At 38.6% G+C, this 27,688-nt stretch overlaps 1 protein-coding gene across 1 annotated transcript in view; it reads left to right on the top strand.

Moving 5' to 3' along the window:
* The window catches only part of LOC117335971 (xanthine dehydrogenase-like), a 58,971-nt gene that overhangs the window by 20,767 nt on the left and 10,516 nt on the right, over nt 1–27,688 (top strand). The window contains exons 22-28 of the mRNA XM_033896267.1: nt 2,098–2,202; nt 2,539–2,617; nt 6,258–6,372; nt 16,870–17,060; nt 19,420–19,533; nt 20,060–20,221; nt 24,439–24,567. Coding sequence (XP_033752158.1) covers nt 2,098–2,202; nt 2,539–2,617; nt 6,258–6,372; nt 16,870–17,060; nt 19,420–19,533; nt 20,060–20,221; nt 24,439–24,567 — 895 coding nt within the window. The remainder of the gene's footprint in view (nt 1–2,097; nt 2,203–2,538; nt 2,618–6,257; nt 6,373–16,869; nt 17,061–19,419; nt 19,534–20,059; nt 20,222–24,438; nt 24,568–27,688) is intronic.

Raw genomic sequence — 27,688 nt, 5'->3', positions numbered from 1 at the left:
TCAGGGAAATCAAGATTATTGAGATATCAATAGATCAGGGAAATCAAGATTATTGAGATATCAATAGTTCAGGGAAATCAAGATAATTGAGATATCTAATAGGATATGATAGGATTGTGTAGATTATCTATAGATATGATGGGTATCAAACTGGTATCTGATGAGATCATGATTATTTATTTTAAAGGTATTGATCATAATAGAGTAAACTCAATATATTCTGCTGAAATCATTGACATCTTTGTGAGATCTTTATAAGTGGAACAGCAGGGAAAGAGTGTTTAATCAGTTTTTAGCTCACCTGCCTGAAGAGCAAGTGAGCTTATGCCGTGGCGCAGCATCTGTTGTCTGTCCAGCATCTACTTTTCCATTTAAACAACTTCTTCTCTATAACCAAGAAGCTCAGAGACCTAATATTGGGCCTGTAGTATGCTGGGGTGAAGGGCTACCAAGTTTGTTCAAATGAATGACCTTGACCTTCATTCAAGGTCACAGGGGTCAAACAGGCTGAAATGTTAAAAACAAACTTCTTCTCAATTACCAAAAGTCCCAGGAACTTGATATTGGATCAGTAGCATGTTGGGTTGAAGGGCTACCAAGTTTTTTTTTAAATGAATGACCTTGACCTACATTCAAAGTCACAGGGGTAAAATAGGCTAAAATCTTTAAACGACTTCTTCTCTAAAACCAAGAGTCCCAGGATGTTGATATTGGGTATTTAGTCTGCTGGGTTGAAGGGCTACCAAGTTTTTTTTTTCAAACTAATGACCTTGATGTACATTCAAGGTCACATGGGTCAAACAGGCTAAAATCTTTAAACAATTTCTTCTCAATAACCAAGAGACCTAGGGAGATGATATTGGGTCTGTAGGATGCTTGGGGTGATCTGAAAGGGTTACAATGTTTGTTTAAATGAATGACCTTGACCTAGATCACAGGGGTCAAACAGGCTGAAATCTTAAAATGACTTCTTCTCAATAACCAAGAGTTCCAGGGAGTTGATATTGGGAGTTGATAAGATCAAAGGGGCCAAATAGGCTAAAATGTTTAAACAACTTCTTTTCAAACACCATGTATCCCAGGGTGTTGATATTGGATCTGTAGCATGCTGGGTTTAAGGGCTACCAAGTTTGTTCAAATGAATGACCTTGACCTTCATTCAAGGTCACACGGGCAAAAAATAGGCTAAAATATTTAAACGACTTCTCAAAAACCAAGAGTCCCAGGATGTTGATATTAGGTCTGTAGGATGCTGGGTTGAAGGGCTACCAAGTTTATTCAAATGAATGACCTTGCCTTACATTCAAGGTCACATCAGTCAAATAGGCTCAAATTTTTAAACGACTTCTTCTCAATAACCAAGAGTCCCAGGGAGTTGATATTTGATCTGTAGCATGCAGGGCTAAAGGGCTACCAAGTTGTTTAAATGAATGACCTTGACCCATTCAAGATCACAGGGGTCAAATAGGCTGAAATCTTCGAAGGACTCCTCAATAACCAAGAGTCCCAGGGAGTTGATATTGGTTCTGTAGCATGCTGGGTTGAAGGACTTCCAAGTTTGTTCAAATGAATGACCTTGACCTTCATTCAAGGTCACAGCCGTCAAATAGGCTAAAATCTTCAAACGACTTCTTCTCAATAACCAATAGTCCCAGGGAGTTGAAATTGGGTCTGTAGCATGCTGGGGTGAAGGGCTACCAAGTTGTTCAAATGAATGACATTGACTTTTCAAGGTGAGAGCAGTCAAATAGGCTAAATATTTCCATGACTTATTTTCAATAACTGAAAGGTCCAGAGACCTTATATCTGGCTTGTAGCATTCTTGGATGAAGGTTAGAAAGTCTGTTCAAATGAATTACCTTTATCATACTTTAAGTTTGAAAGAGTTAAATAGGCCAAAATATTTGAAAGACACCTTTTCAAATAACTGCAAGGCCCCGAGATCTTATATATGGTCTCTGATACACTTGTTCTTAATTATGTTTATGTATGTAAAGGATCACCTGGATAGCAGGTGAGCAATTCAGGCCCATTTGGCCCTTGTTTATAATCACCTCACTGAACACCATAATAATATGTAAATGTTTATATTTCCAGTATCACTGTTAGGACAAAGAGACTTGGAGGTGCTTATGGAGGGAAAATCAGTAGAAATTGTTTGGTGTCAGCTGCTGTAGGATTAGCAGCACATGTGACAAATAGGTATGGAGTTCAAAGTTCAGTCATGTGAAGCTACAATGATTTTCCATTTACATAGAAAATAGTTAATTGACTCAAGATCAGCTTTATATATCATTAAACAAGATCTAATGATTTTATCATTAAATTATCCTCACCCAAGATCAGTCATTATATATTATCAGAAAGACCTAATAAATGAGTTCATCATCAAATTAGTTTCTGAATCTTTGAAAGTGTGAAATTGTACAGTAAGTATTAAGGTCCATTAATACTGGTCAAACTTTAAAGACTTGTACATACTCTGATAGAAGATTAAATGAGGGTTTCTATGTTTTATACTGTGTCCTTGTATTTAAGGCCAGTAAGGATGAACATGGAGTTCCATACCAATATGGAAACAATGGGCAAAAGATTCCCATATATGGCAAACTACCAGGTAATATTTTCTATTTAATATCCACTTCGTTATTTACTCTATATAAAAGTAACTGTTTGAATCAATCGTATTTCCACTTTTTCCTAATGTGGGCGGAGCTTATCACCTATCATCATGATCTATATAAATTACTGGAGTACACAAAACAGTGAAGGCATTAAGAATTTAACTCTGAATTTCAGACATTATATGTAAGCACACACCTACAATATACCAACATTATATATATTGTAGTTGTGTGTTTATATATAATGTATATTGTAATTGTGTGTTTATATATAATGTTTGTATATTGTAGGTGTGTGTTGATATATAATGTATATTGTAGGTGTGTGTTGATATATAATGTATATTATAGGTGTGTGTTGATATATAATGTTTGTATATTGTAGGTGTGTGTTGATATATAATGTATATTGTAGTTGTGTGTTGATATATAATGTATATTGTAGGTGTGTGTTGATATATAATGTATATTGTAGGTGTATGTTGATATATAATGTATATTGTAGGTGTGTGTTGATATATAATGTATATTGTAGTTGTGTGTTTATATATAATGTTTGTATATTGTAGGTGTGTGTTGATATATAATGTATATTGTAGGTGTGTGTTGATATATAATGTATATTATAGGTGTGTGTTGATATATAATGTTTGTATATTGTAGGTGTGTGTTGATATATAATGTATATTGTAGTTGTGTGTTTATATATAATGTATATTGTAGGTGTGTGTTGATATATAATGTATATTGTAGGTGTGTGTTGATATATAATGTATATTGTAGGTGTGTGTTGATATATAATGTATATTGTAGGTGTGTGTTGATATATAATGTATATTGTAGGTGTGTGTTGATATATAATGTATATTGTAGGTGTGTGTTGATATATAATGTATATTATAGGTGTGTGTTGATATATAATGTATATTATAGGTGTGTGTTGATATATAATGTTTGTATATTGTAGGTGTGTGTTGATATATAATGTATATTGTAGTTGTGTGTTTATATATAATGTATATTGTAGGTGTGTGTTGATATATAATGTATATTGTAGGTGTGTGTTGATATATAATGTATATTGTAGTTGTGTGTTGATATATAATGTATATTATAGGTGTGTGTTGACATATAATGTATATTATAGGTGTATGTTGATATATAATGTATATTATAGGTGTGTGTTGATATATAATGTATATTATAGGTGTGTGTTGACATATAATGTATATTATAGGTGTGTGTTGATATATAATGTATATTATAGGTGTGTGTTGATATATAATGTATATTATAGGTGTATGTTGATATATAATGTATATTATAGGTGTATGTTGATATATAATGTGTATTATAGGTGTATGTTTATATATAATGTATATTGTAGGTGTGTGTTGATATATAAATATAATGTTTGTATATTGTAGGTGTGTGTTGATATATAATGTATATTTTAGGTGTATGTTGATATATAATGTATATTATAGGTGTATGTTGATATATAATGTTTGTATATTGTAGGTGTATGTTGATATATAATGTATGTTGTAGGTGTGTGTTGATATATAATGTATATTATAGGTGTATGTTGATATATAATGTATATTATAGGTGTGTGTTGACCTATAATGTATATTGTAGGTGTATGTTGATATATAATGTATATCGTAGGTGTGTGTTGATATATAATGTATATTTTACGTGTGTTGATATATAATGTATATTATAGGTGTGTGTTGATATACAATGTATATTATAGGTGTATGTTGATATATAATGTATATTATAGGTGTATGTTGATATATAATGTATATTATAGGTGTATGTTGATATATAATGTATATTATAGGTGTATGTTGATATATAATGTATATTGTATGTGTGTGTTGATATATAATGTATATTATAGGTGTGTGTTGACCTATAATGTATATTGTAGGTGTATGTTGATATATAATGTATATTTTACGTGTGTTGATATATAATGTATATTTTACGTGTGTGTTGATATATAATGTATATTGTAGGTGTGTGTTGATATATAATGTATATTTTACGTGTGTTGATATATAATGTATATTTTACGTGTGTGTTGATATATAATGTATATTATAGGTGTGTGTTGATATATAATGTATATCGTAGGTGTGTGTTGATATATAATGTATATCGTAGGTGTATGTTGATATGTAATGTATATTATAGGTGTGTGTTGATATATAATGTATATTGTAGGTGTGTGTTGATATATAATGTATATTGTAGGTGTGTTTTGATATATAATGTATATTTTACGTGTGTTGATATATAATGTATATCGTAGGTGTGTTGATATATAATGTATATTATAGGTGTGTGTTGATATATAATGTATATTTTACGTGTGTGTTGATATATAATGTATATTATAGGTGTGTATTGATATATAATGTATATTGTAGGTGTGTGTTGATATATAATGTATATTGTAGGTGTGTATTGATATATAATGTATATTGTAGGTGTGTTGATATATAATGTATATTATAGGTGTATGTTGATATATATTATGTATATTATAGGTGTGTGTTGATATATAATGTATATTATAGGTGTATGTTGATATATAATGTATATTATAGGTGTGTGTTGACCTATAATGTATATTGTAGGTGTGTGTTGATATATAATGTATATTATAGGTGTGTGTTGATATATAATGTATATCGTAGGTGTGTGTTGATATATAATGTATATCGTAGGTGTATGTTGATATGTAATGTATATTATAGGTGTGTGTTGATATATAATGTATATTGTAGGTGTGTGTTGATATATAATGTATATTGTAGGTGTGTTTTGATATAATGTATATTTTACGTGTGTTGATATATAATGTATATCGTAGGTGTATATTGATATATAATGTATATTATAGGTGTGTTGATATATAATGTATATTATAGGTGTATATTGATATATAATGTATATTATAGGTGTGTGTTGATATATAATGTATATTTTACGTGTGTGTTGATATATAATGTATATTATAGGTGTGTATTGATATATAATGTATATTGTAGGTGTGTGTTGATATATAATGTATATTGTAGGTGTGTATTGATATATAATGTATATCGTAGGTGTGTTGATATATAATGTATATTATAGGTGTGTATTGATATATAATGTATATTGTAGGTGTGTGTTGATATATAATGTATATTATAGGTGTGTATTGATATATAATGTATATTATAGGTGTGTATTGATATATAATGTATATTATAGATGTATGTTGATATATAATGTATATTATAGGTGTGTGTTGATATATAATGTATATTATAGGTGTATGTTGATATATAATGTATATTATAGGTGTATGTTGATATATAATGTATATTGTAGGTGTGTGTTGATATATAATGTATATTGTAGATGTGTGTTGATATATAATGTATATTATAGGTGTGTGTTGATATATAATGTATATTTTACGTGTGTGTTGATATATAATGTATATTGTAGGTGTATGTTGATATATAATGTATATTATAGGTGTATGTTGATATATAATGTATATTATAGGTGTATGTTGGTATATAATGTATATTTTACGTGTGTGTTGATATATAATGTATATTATAGGTGGGATGCTCTGACACTGGTGTCCTCAATGGTGTTAAGATTACCTATTACACAGACTGTGGTTATCTGCCAATAGACAATGGCCTGCCTGTGGTATTACTGTTCTCAGACAATGGTAAGTACACCTTCTACTCTGCTACCTCTGTGCTATTGTACAATGTGACTGCTGTATTACTGCGTAGTGCTTACTCCGCCATTCCAGTCATCTAGGCATTTGTATTTTATATGATATAAGCAACACCACAATCAAATAATCGATGGTGACAACATGTTTGGATGATCAAACCAAACTAACCAGCTTTCAAGGTTACAGACAAATTACATTTTCCTCTGTACAATCAATAGACATAGGGCCATATTAGATGTGAAGAATGCTAGAAGGACATGTTTCAAAGTTTGTTAAAAGGGGTAACCTTGACTTCTCCAAGGTTAGAGAATGACTTGAAATAATTCTCATTTAACTTGGTCAAATATTATTACCAGTATGTATATGATAAGCTCGGTAAGACTGGGTATTATTGTTTTTCATTCCAAAGGTCTTAGTGTTAAGTTTGTATATTTGTTTGAAATATGCTATTTAAGTTTATTCATATAAATGACCTTGACCGACTTTGAAAGTTACATGTATGCAAACTTTCACGTAGTGTACATTTGTGTTTCAGAATTTTCTTGACTCAAGGGTCATGGCCAAATTTACTGTTATGGTTTATTGGTTATTATAAACAACATTTGTACAGTTTTTGAATTTTGAAGATTTTTACTGATCCAAAATTACCAGTTTTTAAAAGCTGGAAATACCAATTAATTAATGAAAAAAAAAATGTTTAGACATAAGAGACATTTCAATATGATGACACTATAAAAGCATCCATCATTTCAGTTAGATGACACTTTGAAAGGGCAACAGTGGCCAAATCATTTCAGTATAAAAACTATAAATGCATCTATCATTGGTTCCACCATTTTAGTGAGATATCTCTATAAAAGTATTTGTCAGTGACCCCATCATTTCAGTGAGATGACACTTGAAAGCATCCATCAGTGGCCCTGTTATTTCAGTGAGATGACACTTGAAAGCATCCATCAGTGGCCCTGTCATTTCAGGGAGATGACACTAGTTGAAGCATTGTTGTTGATGATATTATGATGTATTTGTTCTTTATCCTTTGTGTTTGAGCATCATGTAACCATTTTGTGTTTCTTGTGGGTGTTTTGGTCCAGAAAAAGGTTTCACTGAAAAGTTTACCTAACATTGTCCAAAATGTTAGAACTCTTTCTTCATGAGATTTTTAAAGATTTAATATGATGTTACTTGTTTATCCATATGTTTGTATTAGAGGTGTAACTATTCACTAATTCACTAATTGTTCAGTTGTCATTGGTAACATGATACCTAAGAATTGACCTTGTATTTCCAGTCTTGTACCGATTATCTCCCCTTTCTCATGCAAAAAATAGACTCTATATAGTGAACATTTACAGAGAAATCATAGCTTATTCAGTTTCTACTGAACACATGTTGACGTGCCTTAGTGAACAGGCAAGAATAACCTACATACCCTGAATAGATCATAATTGTTGATGTTTATCCTGTCGTTATTCTGTACAGACCTGTACAGTATCTGATGTTTCTTTGTGTCTTTGGCAAGAAAACAAATTACATTCTTCCACAATTTGTCACGAATTTCATATAACGTTACCCACAACAGTTATTAACTTCCAATTGGTACATGTTTATTTTTCACAAATGGAGGAATCGCTTTGCTCCATCATCATTATTATTACATAAGATATTGCCATGGTAACATCTTCGAACTGAGCCAAGGATCAGAGGCCTCTAATGTTATAGAAGTAGGAAGCAGTTGTGAAATTTTATTCAATTTCAGAATTTCCACATATTACACTAATGGCTGTGTATATTGTGATATACATCATATTGTGTCCCTTCAAATGTGATAATCGTTTCATATTGTCACTACCCAGGAGATACACACCTCTGTTAGATATACATATTTATTACATTTTTACCAGTGAAATATTAGAAGGTGATAAAAACTTAAATCGTCTCTTGTGGCACTATAACTTTTGGCTTTGACCAATCAGAATTTGGCTTTCTATTCACTGCATTAAAATCTGGTAATTTTAGTGTAGATCCAACGAAGCAAAGATAGAATGAATGGCTATACAGTGGACCCTCGATAATCCGAACACCTTCGTTCCCAGTCCAAACCGTCCGGATTACGAGTTTTCCGGACTGCCGAATTTCGTCTACCAGGTCAAAAAAAATTGTTGTGTAAGAGTTATCTCCCTTGACTATATACAATCTGGGACGTTTCATAAACACGTCTAATTGTCAGTTTTTTTTAACAATACATATACTTATGTTTCTGATATGATTCTTGTTTTGTTTTGTAGAAACTAAAAAAAAACTATGTTTTTAAAAGAACATGTAAAGTGAAAGTTGTTTTATTTTAGCAGGCATATGTGACCTACAAACAACACACATGTGTCACGTCCCGGAGGTTCACAAACAAGTAGAAATTATAAATGTTAAATACCTTAAATAAAAGACCCGGATTTTACAACTTACCAACAGTCCATGTTTTTGCGTTTTTTTTACCGTAACTTAAAACCCTAAAATGAAAGACCCGCTATGAACAATGTACGTTTTTTACGTAAATTAGAAACCTGAAATGAAAGACCCACGGTCTGTACAACTTACCATCAGTCCATGTTTTTTATGATTTTTACGTAAGTTAAAAATCTGAAATAATTAATTAATGTGGTGAATCGTAACTCACTTTGCTGTACCAGAAACCCCAAGCTATCTATGTAAAAGTACGTGACACCAGCGAGAACCCAAGCTGTCCGATAATTATTAAACCCGTATTCACTTAACAATATGATGCTTAATTAAGTAGACCAGAGGTATCAGACGACTATTAACTAATTTGTGTGTAATCAACCCAGTTCTTGTGATCACTGCTTAATACGTTAATGTGATCATAAATTTATTACATGTATTTGAGATTGATTAATTATCGTATCACGTACTGTATGTTTGTGCATAAATTCCTATAAAAGTTGCTGTCTGTAAAATAACTATAATAGATATTGTACGTCAGGTTGATAAAAGCAAGACTATACTATAAAATCCTTTAATACTGTAGCATTTAGGTTGTAGAGAAAAAGCAATGTACCGTTAATAAAACAAAAGCTGCACATTGTGACACAGGTAAACACCCGGGGCTATGACCTGGCAGCGGTCGCTATGACTACGCACAGTGTCAAGCGATAGACTGAGCTGTCGACATGGGTGACTTGCCCCGCCATTTTTTTCTCCTTGTGGTGAAAAAAACGTCCGGATTATTGCGGGAAATTTACTAATGAAAAGTATGTTCCGTTCCAAAAATGGGCTTCCGGAATCGGAATCCGAATTTCCGGACTGGTGAGTACAAATAACGTTACGGAAATCCGTTCCCGTGCTATTCCGTCCGGACTGTGAGTTTTCCGGACTATCAGCGTCCGGATTATCGCGGGTCCACTGTATTTTGCCATATTTTTGTGCAATTGAATGATCTTTCTGTAGAATATACATGTAGCATATATTTCATGAGTATGACAGAATATCAATATTTTAGGTAAGTGCAAACGTATCATATATATCTAAATGACAATTACATTTGTAAGTGGTCAGCAGGATACTTTCATATTTTTAGTAGTTGATGGTCCTTGATTTCTCACTATTTCAGTGAGAAATGTGTGTGGTATGTATTTTGAATCCAAAAAATAAACATATCTGTAAACGACACACAGAAGATGTTTTAGTCTGTAAGTCATCACTTATGATTCTGTATTAAATGTTTCATAGCTTATATTCACAAAAATCTATAATACATATACCTCAAAAATTCACTTTGTGGAACTAGAATCAGTTAAAAACATGTTCTAAAATTATCTGTAAAATTATCAGGAACACTGCTTAACATATGAACTATATCACTTTTACTGTTTAATATATGAACTATATCACTTTTACTGTTTAATATATGAGCTATTATTAAATATCACTTTCTGACTTTCCTTAATCAAAATATGTTGAACAGTCAGGTTTCAAATTCCGAGTTGTCACTGTCCATATTAACTGGGATAAAAGTGTTACCATTAGTCTCTGCTGTGGCCATTAATGGTTTCATATCTATTTCAATGTTATTATTTGGCCTGAACTTTTTATGAAAACAAGTCACACAACCACCGATGCATAACATAATTATAAAAGTTACTCCGCAATGCCACGCAAAATACATTGTAGCTATCAGATGTGAGCGGTGATGTTCTGGATCCCATTCCTTTGCTCCTGGTAGAGGGTTATATAGAATGAATCCGATCTGCCAGAACCAGGTCCCTTGTAAAAAGATGAAATAAGTCCTTGCCAATGCTATGTGGAAGCTGTGTCTCCACTTCATTTCGGCCATTACAGCCAGTATGTTAGCCCCAATGGTGTAAACTAGAAGTGTGTGGATTAGGACGTCTAGAGGGTCCCTGCCACTCAGGTGAAACCTAAACAAGATTCCTTCCACTACTACAGCAAATATCATGCTCACATAGTCTAAATCCTTAAGGACCGGAAATCGGTAATACACCAACAAATCCGCAACTCCTGTCATACCAAAGAAAAAGAACATAGTGGAATGCTGTGCATTTTCTGGTGTGTTGAACACTCCGTTGTTCATTCCGGTGTAGATCTCCAAACTTACACCTACAGTGGCGAAGAAGATCTTGATGAGTGATTCGATTGGCCACGTTTTAGTCCTGCCACAAAAAGACACACAGGGATATGTCGGAGTGGAAGTAAATGGGAGTTTTTTTCTGCAACAAGTCAAGTATCTATGATACATTTGAAAAGTCCACCATAATGCAAATATGATGAAAAATGATCCTGGAAGGGCATGGCCTGCAAAAGTTCCCATGGTTCATCAGTTGTTTCTCGATAAAGGGAAATACCTACAAAGACAGAAAAATCAAATGTAATGGTTGATACACTTTGTTAGACAAAATGTCAGTCATTAGTATTTAACATGAACACAATGCAAATTATACAACTAAAGACCAGGATTTCAATCCTATATATTCATTCACATTACATCTCCAAAGGACCAGTGTGATTATGCCGTGGGGCCGCGTCCGTGGTCTGTCCGTAGCACCAACCTTGTTAATCTGTTGTACACCCCCAACTTATTTAGCCCGTATTCATATGATTAGTTTTTGGTTGGCAGTCATTAGGTTAAAAGGTCACACAGAAATACTTGTAAATAATCAATCATCTCATGAACTACTCAACACATTTAGTTCATATTCAAACCATTTTATCAAGACATTAATTTTGATGCCTATTAGATATTGTTGGTCTTCAGTCCAGTTGAAAGAAAAATTATACAACTTACCGCTTCATAACCATTTACTGATGAGGGGTGGGGTATATGTAGTCCACTCATAACCATTAAATGATACGGGTAGGAGTGTATCTTACGATTCCCCATGTACACCATTTAATGATATGGGTAGGAGTGTATCTTACGATTCCCCATGTACACCATTTAATGATATGGGTAGGAGTGTATCTTACAATCCCCCATGTACACCATTTAATGATATGGGTAGGAGTGTATCTTACGATCCCCCATGTACACTATTTAATGATATGGGTAGGAGTATATCTTACGATCCCCCATGTACACCATTTAATGATACGGGTAGGAGTGTATCTTACGATCCCCCATGTACACTATTTAATGATATGGGTAGGAGTATATCTTACGATCCCCCATGTACACCATTTAATGATATGGGTAGGAGTGTATCTTACGATCCCCCATGTACACCATTTAATGATATGGGTAGGAGTGTATCTTACGATCCCCCATGTACACCATTTAATGATATGGGTTGGAGTGTATCTTACAATCCCCCATGTACACCATTTAATGATATGGGTAGGAGTGTATCTTACAATCCCCCATGTACACCATTCAATGATACGGGTAGGAGTGTATCTTACAATCCCCCATGTACACGATTTAATGATACGGGTAGGAGTGTATCTTACAATCCCCCATGTACACCATTTAGTGATACGGGTAGGAGTGTATCTTACGATCCCCCATGTACACCATTTAATGATACGGGTAGGAGTGTATCTTACGATCCCCCATGTACACCATTTAATGATACGGGTAGGAGTGTATCTTACGATCCCCCATGTACACCATTTAATGATATGGGTAGGAGTGTATCCTACGATCCTCCATGTACACCATTTAGTGATACGGGTAGGAGTGTATCCTACGATCCTCCATGTACACCATTTAATGATATGGGTAGGAGTGTATCTAACGATTCCCGATGTATACCATATAGTGATATGAGCTGGAGTGTATCTTTATGAGCGCCCATGTTCACCATTCACTGTCACAGGGTGCTAATTAAAGGGTAGGGTATTTCTTACCTTATGTAAGGTTGACGTATGTGTTAGCTGTATTCCACAAGTATTCCAGGACTGTATTCCACAAGTATTCCAGAAACCGTATTCCACAAGTATTCCAGAAACCGTAAATAAAATAAATCCTCCACAAACCTTATGTAAGGTTGATGTATGTATTAGCTGTCTGCAAGTATTCCTGAAACTGTAAATAAAATAAATCTTCCACAAACCTTATGTAAGATTGATGTATGTATTAGCTGTCTGCAAGTATTCCTGAAACTGTAAATAAAATAAATCTTCCACAAACCTTATGTAAGATTGATGTATGTATTAGCTGTCTGCAAGTATTCCTGAAACTGTAAATAAAATAAATCTTCCACAAACCTTATGTAAGGTTGACGTACGTGTTACCTGTCTACATGAATTCCAGAAAATTTTAAATGTGGATTGTTATGTCTTAATATTCAATTCACACCACCCAACTGAAGCAGAGCCTTACTGATAAATGGTGAAGTTATAGATATCACTACACCAGCCCACCGAACTGTGGCCTTGTCGATACAGCCCACCCAACTCTGGACTTGTCGCTGCTCACTACACTTGGCCGAGATCTGCTGATAAATACCTTTATCTATATACCCTGTGTACTGTAACAGTAGATCTTATATCTGTTTTATTATACACCCACTGGACTTAGAGAACAATAGACTCAATGAGAATCAGGAAAGTCCTATAACAGTCTAAATCCTCTGGTTCTTTTTGTAATTGGGGGCGAATCTTGTCTCTACTTTATCATATAAGTGGCCTTATCATTTTGATGATCCATTCGGACAGGACAGGTGTATTACTCTGAAGTCAATCAGAACTACCTATCACCTCTTGGGCCCATGGTCCACTAGGCCTATATGAAATCCTTACTGCTAGGGATTTAAAAAAAACTTGTTCTTACCAACCTTTGGTTTTAGGGACTCATGAAAGAAGGGTCTCGACAACTTTTGAATGTTTGGTTTTTATACACCCGTCAAAATTTGACAGGAGTATTATGGAATGGCATTTTATGTCTGTCCGACGTAAAGTTTGGTTTGTCCAGCAATCTCTTTCAAACTTCATATCTTTGTGATCATGACATGAAGTTGTGTCTCCCTCAAAAGAATTCAACTGGTTTTGCAAAAGTTATTCCTTTTATTTGTTTCAGTATTCATTGTTTTGTCGGGAGATCTCCTCGTACATTTTTCAACTGATTATTTGAAACTTAGTTGGTTTTATAATTGTGATACGTTTTGATGTTTCCTTGAAAAGAGTTTTGATTTGACAGTTTTTACAAAAGTTGTTGCCCTTTGTTTATTTTTATCCCCCGCGAAACGCGTTTGCGGGGGATATTAAATTGGGCTCCGTCCGTGTGTCCGTCCGAGATTCTTTTCCGGGCTATAACTCCATAACCGTTTGACGCAGCTCCTTGAAAATTTCTGTATATATCAGACTAGTGCCCTAGTTGTGCCTTTTGCTATTGCGCACCTTCCATTTTCGGTATTTTTTCTGTCACCATGGAAACTTTGTCAAAAATACCAAATTACTGTTTCCTTTTGTTTCCGGGCTATAACTCCAAAACTGTTCAACGCAGCTCCTTGAAAATTTCTGTATTTATTAGACTAGTGCCCTAGTTGTGCCTTTTGCTATTGCGCACCTTCCATTTTCGGTATTTTTAGCCCACCATCATCAGATGGTGGGCTATTCAAATCGCCCTGCGTCCGTGGTCCGTGGTCCGTCCGTCCGTCCGTCCGTCCGTCCCTCCGTCCGTAAACAATTCTTGTTATCGCTATTTCTCAGAAGGTACTGAATGGATCTTTCTGAAATTTCAGATGTAGGTTCCCCTTGGTGCCTAGTTATGCATATTGCATTTTGAGACCAATCGGAAAACAACATGGCCGACAGGCAGCCATCTTGGATTTTGACAATTGAAGTTTGTTATCGCTATTTCTGAGAAAGTACTGAAGGGATCTTTCTCAAATTTCATATGAAGGTTCCCCTTGGTGCCTAGTTATGCATATTGCGTTTTGAGACCAATCGGTAAACAACATGGCCGACAGGCAGCCATCTTGGATTTTGACAATTGAAGTTTGTTATCGCTATTTCTGAGAAAGTACTGAAGGGATCTTTCTCAAATTTCATATGAAGGTTCCCATTGGTGCCTAGTTATGCATATTGCGTTTTGAGACTAATCCGAAAACAACATGGCCGATAGGCAGCCATCTTGGATTTTGACAATTGAAGTTTGTTATCGCTATTTCTGAGAAAGTACTGAAGGGATCTTTCTCAAATTTCACATGTAGGTTCCCCTTGGTGCCTAGTTATGCATATTGCGATTTGAGACCAATCTGAAAACAACATGGCCGACAGGCAGCCATCTTGGATTTTGACAATTGAAGTTTGTTATCACTATTTCTGAGAAAGTACTGAATGGATCTTTCTGAAATTGCAGATGTAGGTTTTCCTTGGTGCCTAGTTATGCATATTGCGTTTTGAGACCAATCCGAAAACAACATGGCCGACAGGCAGCCATCTTGGATTTTGACAATTGAAGTTTGTTATCGCTATTTCTGAGAATGTACTGGATGGATCTTTCTGAAATTGCAGATGTAGGTTTCCCTTGGTGCCTAGTTATGCATATTGCGTTTTGAGACCAATCTGAAAACAACATGGCCGACAGGCAGCCATCTTGGATTTTGACAATTGAAGTTTGTTATCGCTATTTCTGAGAAAGTATTTAAGGGATCTTTCTCAAATGTCATATGTAAGTTTCCCTTGGTGCCTAGTTATGCATTTTGCGTTTTGAGACCAATCTGAAAACAACATGGCCGAAAGGCAGCCATCTTGGATTTTGACAATTGAAGTTTGTTATCACTATTTCTGAGAAAGTATTAAAGGGATCTTTCTCAAATTTCATATGTAAGTTTCCCTTGGTGCCTAGTTATGCATATTGCATTTTGAGACCAATCTGAAAATAACATGGCTGACAGGCAGCCATCTTGGATTTTGACAATTGAAGTTTGTTATCGCTATTTCTGAGAAAGTACTGAAGGGATCTTTCTCAAATTTCATATGGAGGTTCCCCTTGGTGCCTCGTTATACTTATTGCATTTTGAGATCAATTGGAAAACAATATGGCCGACAGACCGCCATCTTGGATTTTGACAATTGAAGTTTGTTATCTCTATTTCTCAAAGTACTGAATGGATCTTTCTCAAATTTCATAAGTAGGTTCCCCTTGGTCCCTTGTATTGCATTTTTGGACCAGTCTGTCCTGAAAACAACCTGGCAAGCAAACAGCCATTATCGTTAAATCTCAAATTTCTTATATAGCTAGGATTCCCTTGTTTGAAAAGTACTGGAGGGATGTCTCAATTTGCACAGATTAGTAAAATGAAGGGAAAAGTAGAGAAAAGATCAATCTGACATGGAACCTATGAAGATCATTCAATGGTGGGCGCCAAGATCCCTCTGGGATCTCTTGTTTCTGTCACCATGGAAACTTAATCAAAAATACCAAATTACTGTTTCCTTTTGTTTCCGGGCTATAACTCCAAAACTGTTCAACGCAGCTCCTTGAAAATTTCTGTATATATTAGACTAGTGCCCTAGTTATGCCTTTTGCTATTGCGGACCTTCCATTTTCGGTATTTTTTCTGTCACCATGGAAACTTAATAAAAAATACCAAATTACTGTTTCCTTTTGCCTATTTTTTTTTTTACTGATTTCTTAGCATGTATCATTGTCATGACATAAATTAATGTTTCCCTGAAAAAAAAATCTGATTCAACTATTTTTCCAAAAGTTATTGCTGTTAGTTTGTGATGTTGAAGAAAATTATATATTAACTTTGTAGCGAAAAGTGAGATTTATAGCATGCCAGATTGACACTCTTAAGGTGATGCAAATCTTATTGATTCAGATTGTGCAGGTTTTAACTACTCTAAGTGAAAAGAGAAAATGCTTGGACCAAACAACAACACTGTAATAGACAGGTATCCGGATTAGACAGGGGTTGGTTTCAACAAGTTATACAGACCTTTGAATATTCATATATAAATGGTTTTCACCGTACACTTAAGGGTTTTTCTTACTATTTGTAGCCTACTACTGTCAGAACTGGCACCTCATTCCCATTGGGCTGAAGACAAACACACCACTCAATACAGCAGCCCGATCACCAGGATCCTGCCCCTCCATCTTTATAACGGAATCTATCATGGAACATGTAGCCAGAGTTGTGAATTTGGACCCCACTGAGGTCAGAAGGGTCAATCTCTACCAACAGGGCCAGGTGAGGTGTTCTACTAGCATACCCCTAACAGAAGTCGCTGTTCTGTGACATACCCTGTATATTCACTAGCTCACCCGTACAAACAGAAGTCGCTGTACTGTAACATACCCTGTATATTTACTAGCTCACCCGTACAAACAGAAGTCGCTGTACTGTAACATACCCTCTATATTTATTAGCTCACCCGTACAAACAGAAGTCGCTGTACTGTAACATACCCTGTATATTTATTAGCTCACCCCGTACAAACAGAAGTCGCTGTACTGTAACATCTCCTGTATATTTATTAGCTCACCCCGTACAAACAGATGTCGCTGAACCGTAACATCTCCTGTATATTTACTAGCTCACCCGTACAAAAAGAAGTCGCTGTACTGTAACATACCCTGTATATTTGTTAGCTCACCCCATACAAACAGAAGTCGCTGTACCGTAACATCTTCTTTATATTTATTAGCTCATCCCGTAAAAACAAGTCGCTGTACTGTAACATCTCATGTATATTTATTAGCTCACCCCATAAAAACAGAAGTCACTGTACCGTAACATCTTATTTTTATTAACTAGCTCACCCTGTACAAACAGAAGTCGCTGTACTGTAACATACCCTGTATATTTACTAGCTCACCCTGTACAAACAGAAGTCGCTGTACTGTAACATACCCTGTATATTAACGAGCTCACCCTGTACAAACAGAAGTCACTGTAACATCTTATTTATATTTACTAGCTCACCCTGTACAAACAGAAGTCGCTGTAACATCTTATTTATATTTACTAGCTCACCCTGTACAAACAGAAGTCGCTGTACTGTAACATACCCTGTATATTTACTAGCTCACCCTGTACAAACAGAGGTCACTGTAACATCTTATTTATATTTACTAGCTCACCCCATATAAGCAGTCCTTACTGTACTGTGACATACCCTGTATATTAACGAGCTCACCCTGTACAAACAGAAGTCGCTGTACTGTAACATACCCTGTATATTAACGAGCTCACCCTGTACAAACAGAAGTCGCTGTACTGTAACATACCCTGTATATTTACTAGCTCACCCTGTACAAACAGAAGTCACTGTAACATCTTATTTATATTTACTAGCTCACCCCATATAAGCAGTCCTTACTGTTCTGTGACATACCCTGTATATTCACTAGCTCACCCGTACAAACAGAAGTCGCTGTACTGTAACATACCCTGTATATTTACTAGCTCACCCGTACAAACAGAAGTCGCTGTACTGTAACATACCCTCTATATTTATTAGCTCACCCGTACAAACAGAAGTCGCTGTACTGTAACATACCCTGTATATTTATTAGCTCACCCCGTACAAACAGAAGTCGCTGTACTGTAACATCTCCTGTATATTTATTAGCTCACCCCGTACAAACAGATGTCGCTGAACCGTAACATCTCCTGTATATTTACTAGCTCACCCGTACAAAAAGAAGTCGCTGTACTGTAACATACCCTGTATATTTGTTAGCTCACCCCATACAAACAGAAGTCGCTGTACCGTAACATCTTCTTTATATTTATTAGCTCATCCCGTAAAAACAAGTCGCTGTACTGTAACATCTCATGTATATTTATTAGCTCACCCCATAAAAACAGAAGTCACTGTACCGTAACATCTTATTTTTATTAACTAGCTCACCCTGTACAAACAGAAGTCGCTGTACTGTAACATACCCTGTATATTTACTAGCTCACCCTGTACAAACAGAAGTCGCTGTACTGTAACATACCCTGTATATTAACGAGCTCACCCTGTACAAACAGAAGTCACTGTAACATCTTATTTATATTTACTAGCTCACCCTGTACAAACAGAAGTCGCTGTAACATCTTATTTATATTTACTAGCTCACCCTGTACAAACAGAAGTCGCTGTACTGTAACATACCCTGTATATTTACTAGCTCACCCTGTACAAACAGAGGTCACTGTAACATCTTATTTATATTTACTAGCTCACCCCATATAAGCAGTCCTTACTGTACTGTGACATACCCTGTATATTAACGAGCTCACCCTGTACAAACAGAAGTCGCTGTACTGTAACATACCCTGTATATTAACGAGCTCACCCTGTACAAACAGAAGTCGCTGTACTGTAACATACCCTGTATATTTACTAGCTCACCCTGTACAAACAGAAGTCACTGTAACATCTTATTTATATTTACTAGCTCACCCCATATAAGCAGTCCTTACTGTACTGTGACATACCCTGTATATTTACTAGCTCACCCTGTACAAACAGAAGTCGCTGTAACATCTTATTTATATTAACGAGCTCACCCTGTACAAACAGAAGTCGCTGTAACATCTTATTTATATTTACTAGCTCACCCCATATAAGCAGTCCTTACTGTACTGTAACATCACCAACCTTCTGACCGAGCTGGAGACAATGGCTGAAGTTACACAAAGGAAAACAAGTATAGCAGCGTTTAATCAGGTATTGTTTGACTTGAAATCACTATTGACATTTAAATTGTTAACTGTATAATTTAAGCCTCAGCCATACTGTAATTCAGAATTGATGTATGACTTGTTTTCCTCTGTACTTCCTGAGCAAGCAATTATACCAGGGTGATAAAATTCTGTCGATGTGTGCCAGAATACAATGGTCATATGATATGTGGGTTGGCCACAAGCTACTCCAAGTCTATTTATAGTTAACTGTTGTCACGTTTGTACCATAGGTATTTGGCCAATTGTTATCTCCGCAGAAATTAACTACCCGTGACACATACACATGCTATCAAGATTTTTTATAATGACCACATAGAAAAGTCAATACAAAATATCTATTACGATTTATACGCTTTATTTATCCAACATTATAAGCCTATACCTAATAATAAGCATGTCCAATGCATCTCACAATTGTCCTATTATGCCCTAACAAATGTATTCCCCAACCCCTACCCTTATAGAAAGGTCAGTCACTGTCTACATAGAGTCATGTTTTACCTTTCTAGAACAACCGTTGGAGAAAGAAAGGACTGTCAGTAGTCCCTTTGAAGTTTGAGCTTGCATGGGAAGGAGCACACTACAACTGCCTTGTGGACATCTATCAGGGTGATGGAAGTGTCGTCATTGATCATGGCGGCATCGAGTGTGGTCAGGGTGTCAACACTAAGGTAGGGCGGCATCGAGTGTGGTCAGGGTGTCAACACTAAGGTAGGGCGGCATCGAGTGTGGTCAGGGTGTCAACACTAAGGTAGGGCTGCATCGAGTGTGGTCAGGGTGTCAACACTGAGGTAGGGAGACGTGGGGTGTGGTCAGGGTATCAACACTAAGGTAGGGAGACGTGGAGTGTGGTCAGGGTATCAACACTAAGGTAGGGAGACGTAGAGTGTGGTCAGGGTATCAACACTAAGGTAGGGAGACGTGGAGTGTGGTCAGGGTGTCAACACTAAGGTAGGGAGACATCGAGTGTGGTCAGGGTATCAACACTAAGGTAGGGAGACGTGGAGTGTGGTCAGGGTATCAACACTAAGGTAGGGAGACGTGGGGTGTGGTCAGGGTATCAACACTAAGGTAGGGAGATGGGAGTGTGGTCAGGGTATCAACACTAAGGTAGGGAGACGTGGGGTGTGGTCAGGGTATCAACACTAAGGTAGGGAGACGTGGAGTGTGGTCAGGGTATCAACACTAAGGTAGGGAGATGTGGAGTGTGGTCAGGGTATCAACACTAAGGTAGGGAGACGTGGAGTGTGGTCAGGGTATCAACACTAAGGTAGGGAGACGTGGAGTGTGGTCAGGGTATCAACACTAAGGTAGGGAGACGTGGGGTGTGGTCAGGGTATCAACACTAAGGTAGGGAGACGTCGAATGTGGTCAGGGTATCAACACTAAGGTAGGGAGACGTGGAGTGTGGTCAGGGTATCAACACTAAGGTAGGGAGACGTGGGGTGTGGTCAGGGTATCAACACTAAGGTAGGGAGACGTCGAGTGTGGTCAGGGTATCAACACTAAGGTAGGGAGACGTGGGGTGTGGTCAGGGTATCAACACTAAGGTAGGGAGACGTGGGGTGTGGTCAGGGTATCAACACTAAGGTAGGGAGACATCGAGTGTGGTCAGGGTATCAACACTAAGGTAGGGAGACGTGGGGTGTGGTCAGGGTATCAACACTAAGGTAGGGAGACATGGAGTGTGGTCAGGGTATCAACACTAAGGTAGGGAGACGTGGAGTGTGGTCAGGGTATCAACACTAAGGTAGGGAGACAGAGTGTGGTCAGGGTATCAACACTAAGGTAGGGAGACGTGGAGTGTGGTCAGGGTATCAACACTAAGGTAGGGAGACGTGGAGTGTGGTCAGGGTATCAACACTAAGGTAGGGAGACGTGGAGTGTGGTCAGGGTATCAACACTAAGGTAGGGAGACGTGGGGTGTGGTCAGGGTATCAACACTAAGGTAGGGAGACGTGGGGTGTGGTCAGGGTATCAACACTAAGGTAGGGAGACGTGGGGTGTGGTCAGGGTATCAACACTAAGGTAGGGAGACGTGGGGTGTGGTCAGGGTATCAACACTAAGGTAGGGAGACGGAGTGTGGTCAGGGTATCAACACTAAGGTAGGGAGACGTGGGGTGTGGTCAGGGTATCAACACTAAGGTAGGGAGACGTGGGGTGTGGTCAGGGTATCAACACTAAGGTAGGGAGACGTGGGGTGTGGTCAGGGTATCAACACTAGGGTAGGGAGACGTGGGGTGTGGTCAGGGTATCAACACTAAGGTAGGGAGACGGAGTGTGGTCAGGGTGTCAACACTAAGGTAGGGAGACGTGGGGTGTGGTCAGGGTATCAACACTAAGGTAGGGAGACGTGGAGTGTGGTCAGGGTATCAACACTAAGGTAGGGAGACATCGAGTGTGGTCAGGGTATCAACACTAAGGTAGGGAGACGTGGGGTGTGGTCAGGGTGTCAACACTAAGGTAGGGAGACGTGGGGTGTGGTCAGGGTATCAACACTAAGGTAGGGAGACGTGGAGTGTGGTCAGGGTATCAACACTAAGGTAGGGAGACGTGGAGTGTGGTCAGGGTATCAACACTGAGGTAGGGAGACGTGGAGTGTGGTCAGGGTATCAACACTAAGGTAGGGAGACGTGGAGTGTGGTCAGGGTGTCAACACTAAGGTAGGGAGACATCGAGTGTGGTCAGGGTATCAACACTAAGGTAGGGAGACGTGGGGTGTGGTCAGGGTATCAACACTAAGGTAGGGAGACGTGGAGTGTGGTCAGGGTATCAACACTAAGGTAGGGAGACGTGGAGTGTGGTCAGGGTATCAACACTAAGGTAGGGAGACGTGGAGTGTGGTCAGGGTATCAACACTAAGGTAGGGAGACGTGGGGTGTGGTCAGGGTATCAACACTAAGGTAGGGAGACGTGGGGTGTGGTCAGGGTATCAACACTAAGGTAGGGAGACGTGGAGTGTGGTCAGGGTATCAACACTAAGGTAGGGAGACGTGGAGTGTGGTCAGGGTGTCAACACTAAGGTAGGGAGATGTGGGGTGTGGTCAGGGTATCAACACTAAGGTAGGGAGACGTGGAGTGTGGTCAGGGTGTCAACACTAAGGTAGGGAGACATCGAGTGTGGTCAGGGTATCAACACTAAGGTAGGGAGACGTGGAGTGTGGTCAGGGTATCAACACTAAGGTAGGGAGACGTGGAGTGTGGTCAGGGTGTCAACACTAAGGTAGGGAGACGTGGAGTGTGGTCAGGGTATCAACACTAAGGTAGGGAGACGTGGGGTGTGGTCAGGGTATCAACACTAAGGTAGGGAGACGTGGGGTGTGGTCAGGGTATCAACACTAAGGTAGGGAGATGTGGGGTGTGGTCAGGGTATCAACACTAAGGTAGGGAGACGTGGAGTGTGGTCAGGGTATCAACACTAAGGTAGGGAGACGTGGGGTGTGGTCAGGGTATCAACACTAGGGTAGGGAGACGTGGGGTGTGGTCAGGGTATCAACACTAAGGTAGGGAGACGGAGTGTGGTCAGGGTGTCAACACTAAGGTAGGGAGACGTGGGGTGTGGTCAGGGTATCAACACTAAGGTAGGGAGACGTGGAGTGTGGTCAGGGTATCAACACTAAGGTAGGGAGACGTCGAGTGTGGTCAGGGTATCAACACTAAGGTAGGGAGACGTGGGGTGTGGTCAGGGTATCAACACTAAGGTAGGGAGACGTGGAGTGTGGTCAGGGTATCAACACTAAGGTAGGGAGACGTGGGGTGTGGTCAGGGTATCAACACTAAGGTAGGGAGACGTGGGGTGTGGTCAGGGTATCAACACTAAGGTAGGGAGACGTGGAGTGTGGTCAGGGTATCAACACTAAGGTAGGGAGACGTGGAGTGTGGTCAGGGTGTCAACACTAAGGTAGGGAGATGTGGGGTGTGGTCAGGGTATCAACACTAAGGTAGGGAGACGTGGAGTGTGGTCAGGGTATCAACACTAAGGTAGGGAGTCGTGGAGTGTGGTCAGGGTATCAACACTAAGGTAGGGAGACAGAGTGTGGTCAGGGTATCAACACTAAGGTAGGGAGACGTGGAGTGTGGTCAGGGTGTCAACACTAAGGTAGGGAGACGTGGAGTGTGGTCAGGGTATCAACACTAAGGTAGTTAGACGTGGGGTGTGGTCAGGGTGTCAACACTAAGGTAGGGAGACGTGGGGTGTGGTCAGGGTATCAACACTAAGGTAGGGAGACGTGGAGTGTGGTCAGGGTGTCAACACTAAGGTAGGGAGACATCGAGTGTGGTCAGGGTATCAACACTAAGGTAGTTAGACGTGGGGTGTGGTCAGGGTATCAACACTAAGGTAGGGAGACATCGAGTGTGGTCAGGGTGTCAACACTAAGGTAGGGAGACGTGGGGTGTGGTCAGGGTATCAACACTAAGGTAGGGAGACGTTGAGTGTGGTCAGGGTATCAACACTAAGGTAGGGAGACGTGGAGTGTAGTCAGGATTTTATCACTATCGTAGAGAGACGTGGGTTGTGGTCAGGATTTTAACACTATCGTAGAGAGTGACTCAACTTAAGGCCTAAAGTGAGGCATTGTCAAGGGAAACATAAGGAAGAAGAAAGTTGTTAAAAAAGAGGACTTATTATAAGATTCCAATTTTAGTGGCTTCTTACGATAATGCAATTGGGGAAACACATACCACTCTTATGCCCTAGGCCTGCCTGCAGGGCCAACTTTTTATCAATTTGCTAAGATTTTTAACTAAGCTTGTAGAAAAATACTATTGATCAACTTGTTTAGAGGTCTAACTAAGCTTGAAGAGAAATATTGTTTATCAACTTGTTGAGAGGTATAAATAAGCTTGAGGAGAAATAATATTTATTAACTTGTTTTCTATTTGTAGACAATCCAAGTCTGTGCCTACAAGCTGGGGATCCCTGTAGATATGATTAGAGTGGTAGCCAATAACACTGTCGTCAACGCCAACAGTATCACCACTGGGGGCAGCATCACCTCTGAAATCTGCTGTCTGGTAAACAACCAATAGAAACGACTAGAGATAGCCAATAGAATAAAGTGTTATATACATGATGTAGGGACTATGACAGTTGAGATACTGTATCTGTGTGTGTATCAGTTGTCAGTGTCATGTGACTAGAGACAGGTGTTATGTATGAGATACTGTGTCTGTGTGTGTCAGTGTCATGTGACTAGAGACAGGTGGTATGTATGAGATACTGTGTCTGTGTGTGTCAGTGTCATTTGACTAGAGACAGGTGTTATGTATGAGATACTGTGTCTGTGTGTGTCAGTGTCATGTGACTAGAGACAGGTGTTATGTATGAGATACTGTGTCTGTGTGTGTCAGTGTCATGTGCCTAGAGACAGGTGTTATCTATGAGATACTGTGTCTGTGTGTGTCAGTGTCATGTGACTAGAGACAGGTGTTATGTATGAGATACTGTGTGTGTGTGTGTGTCAATGTCATGTGACTAGAGACAGGTGTTATGTATGAGATACTGTGTCTGTGTGTGTCAGTGTCATGTGACTAGAGACAGGTGTTATGTATGAGATACTGTGTCAGTTGTCAGTGTCATGTGACTAGAGACAGGTGTTATGTATGAGATACTGTGTCTGTGTCAGTTGTCAGTGTCATGTGACTAGAGACAGGTGTTATGTATGAAATACTGTGTCTGTGTGTGTCAGTGTCATGTGACTAGAGACAGGTGTTATGTATGAGATACTGTGTCTGTGTGTGTCAGTGTCATGTGACTAGAGACAGGTGTTATGTATGAGATACTGTGTGTCTGTGTGTGTCAGTGTCATGTGACTAGAGACAGGTGTTATGTATGAGATACTGTGTCTGTGTGTGTCAGTGTCATGTGCCTAGAGACAGGTGTTATGTATGAAATACTGTGTCTGTGTGTGTCAGTGTCATGTGCCTAGAGACAGGTGTTATGTATGAAATACTGTGTCTGTGTGTGTCAGTGTCATGTGACTAGAGACAGGTGTTATGTATGAGATACTGTGTCTGTGTGTGTCAGTGTCATGTGACTAGAGACAGGTGTTATGTATGAGATACTGTGTCTGTGTGTGTCAGTGTCATGTGCCTAGAGACAGGTGTTATGTATGAGATACTGTGTCTGTGTGTGTCAGTGTCATGTGACTAGAGACAGGTGTTATGTATGAGATACTGTGTGTCTGTGTGTGTCAGTGTCATGTGACTAGAGACAGGTGTTATGTATGAGATACTGTGTCTGTGTCAGTTGTCAGTGTCATGTGACTAGAGACAGGTGTTATGTATGAGATACTGTGTGTCTGTGTGTCAGTTGTCAGTGTCATGTGACTAGAGACAGGTGTTATGTATGAGATACTGTGTCTGTGTGTCAGTTGTCAGTGTCATGTGACTAGAGACAGGTGTTATGTATGAGATACTGTGTCTGTGTGTCAGTTGTCAGTGTCATGTGACTAGAGACAGGTGTTATGTATGAGATACTGTGTGTCTGTGTGTGTCAGTGTCATGTGACTAGAGACAGGTGTTATGTATGAGATACTGTGTCTGTGTCAGTTGTCAGTGACATGTGACTAGAGACAGGTGTTATGTATGAGATACTGTGTCTGTGTGTGTCAGTGTCATGTGACTAGAGACAGGTGGTATGTATGAGATACTGTGTCTGTGTGTGTCAGTGTCATTTGACTAGAGACAGGTGTTATGTATGAGATACTGTGTCTGTGTGTGTCAGTGTCATGTGACTAGAGACAGGTGTTATGTATGAGATACTGTGTGTGTGTGTGTGTCAATGTCATGTGACTAGAGACAGGTGTTATGTATGAGATACTGTGTCTGTGTGTGTCAGTGTCATGTGACTAGAGACAGGTGTTATGTATGAGATACTGTGTCAGTTGTCAGTGTCATGTGACTAGAGACAGGTGTTATGTATGAGATACTGTGTCTGTGTCAGTTGTCAGTGTCATGTGACTAGAGACAGGTGTTATGTATGAAATACTGTGTCTGTGTGTGTCAGTGTCATGTGACTAGAGACAGGTGTTATGTATGAGATACTGTGTCTGTGTGTGTCAGTGTCATGTGACTAGAGACAGGTGTTATGTATGAGATACTGTGTGTCTGTGTGTGTCAGTGTCATGTGACTAGAGACAGGTGTTATGTATGAGATACTGTGTCTGTGTGTGTCAGTGTCATGTGCCTAGAGACAGGTGTTATGTATGAAATACTGTGTCTGTGTGTGTCAGTGTCATGTGCCTAGAGACAGGTGTTATGTATGAAATACTGTGTCTGTGTGTGTCAGTGTCATGTGACTAGAGACAGGTGTTATATATGAGATACTGTGTCTGTGTGTGTCAGTGTCATGTGACTAGAGACAGGTGTTATGTATGAGATACTGTGTCTGTGTGTGTCAGTGTCATGTGCCTAGAGACAGGTGTTATGTATGAGATACTGTGTCTGTGTGTGTCAGTGTCATGTGACTAGAGACAGGTGTTATGTATGAGATACTGTGTGTCTGTGTGTGTCAGTGTCATGTGACTAGAGACAGGTGTTATGTATGAGATACTGTGTCTGTGTCAGTTGTCAGTGTCATGTGACTAGAGACAGGTGTTATGTATGAGATACTGTGTGTCTGTGTGTCAGTTGTCAGTGTCATGTGACTAGAGACAGGTGTTATGTATGAGATACTGTGTCTGTGTGTCAGTTGTCAGTGTCATGTGACTAGAGACAGGTGTTATGTATGAGATACTGTGTCTGTGTGTCAGTTGTCAGTGTCATGTGACTAGAGACAGGTGTTATGTATGAGATACTGTGTGTCTGTGTGTGTCAGTGTCATGTGACTAGAGACAGGTGTTATGTATGAGATACTGTGTCTGTGTCAGTTGTCAGTGTCATGTGACTAGAGACAGGTGTTATGTATGAGATACTGTGTGTCTGTGTGTCAGTTGTCAGTGTCATGTGACTAGAGACAGGTGTTATGTATGAGATACTGTGTCTGTGTGTGTCAGTGTCATGTGACTAGAGACAGGTGTTATGTATGAGATACTGTGTGTCTGTGTGTGTCAGTGTCATGTGACTAGAGACAGGTGTTATGTATGAGATACTGTGTCTGTGTCAGTTGTCAGTGTCATGTGACTAGAGACAGGTG

Source organism: Pecten maximus, chromosome 10, assembly GCF_902652985.1.
Source record: "Pecten maximus chromosome 10, xPecMax1.1, whole genome shotgun sequence".
NCBI classification, from domain to species: domain Eukaryota; kingdom Metazoa; phylum Mollusca; class Bivalvia; order Pectinida; family Pectinidae; genus Pecten; species Pecten maximus.
This window is presented reverse-complemented; position numbering and strand designations above follow the sequence as displayed.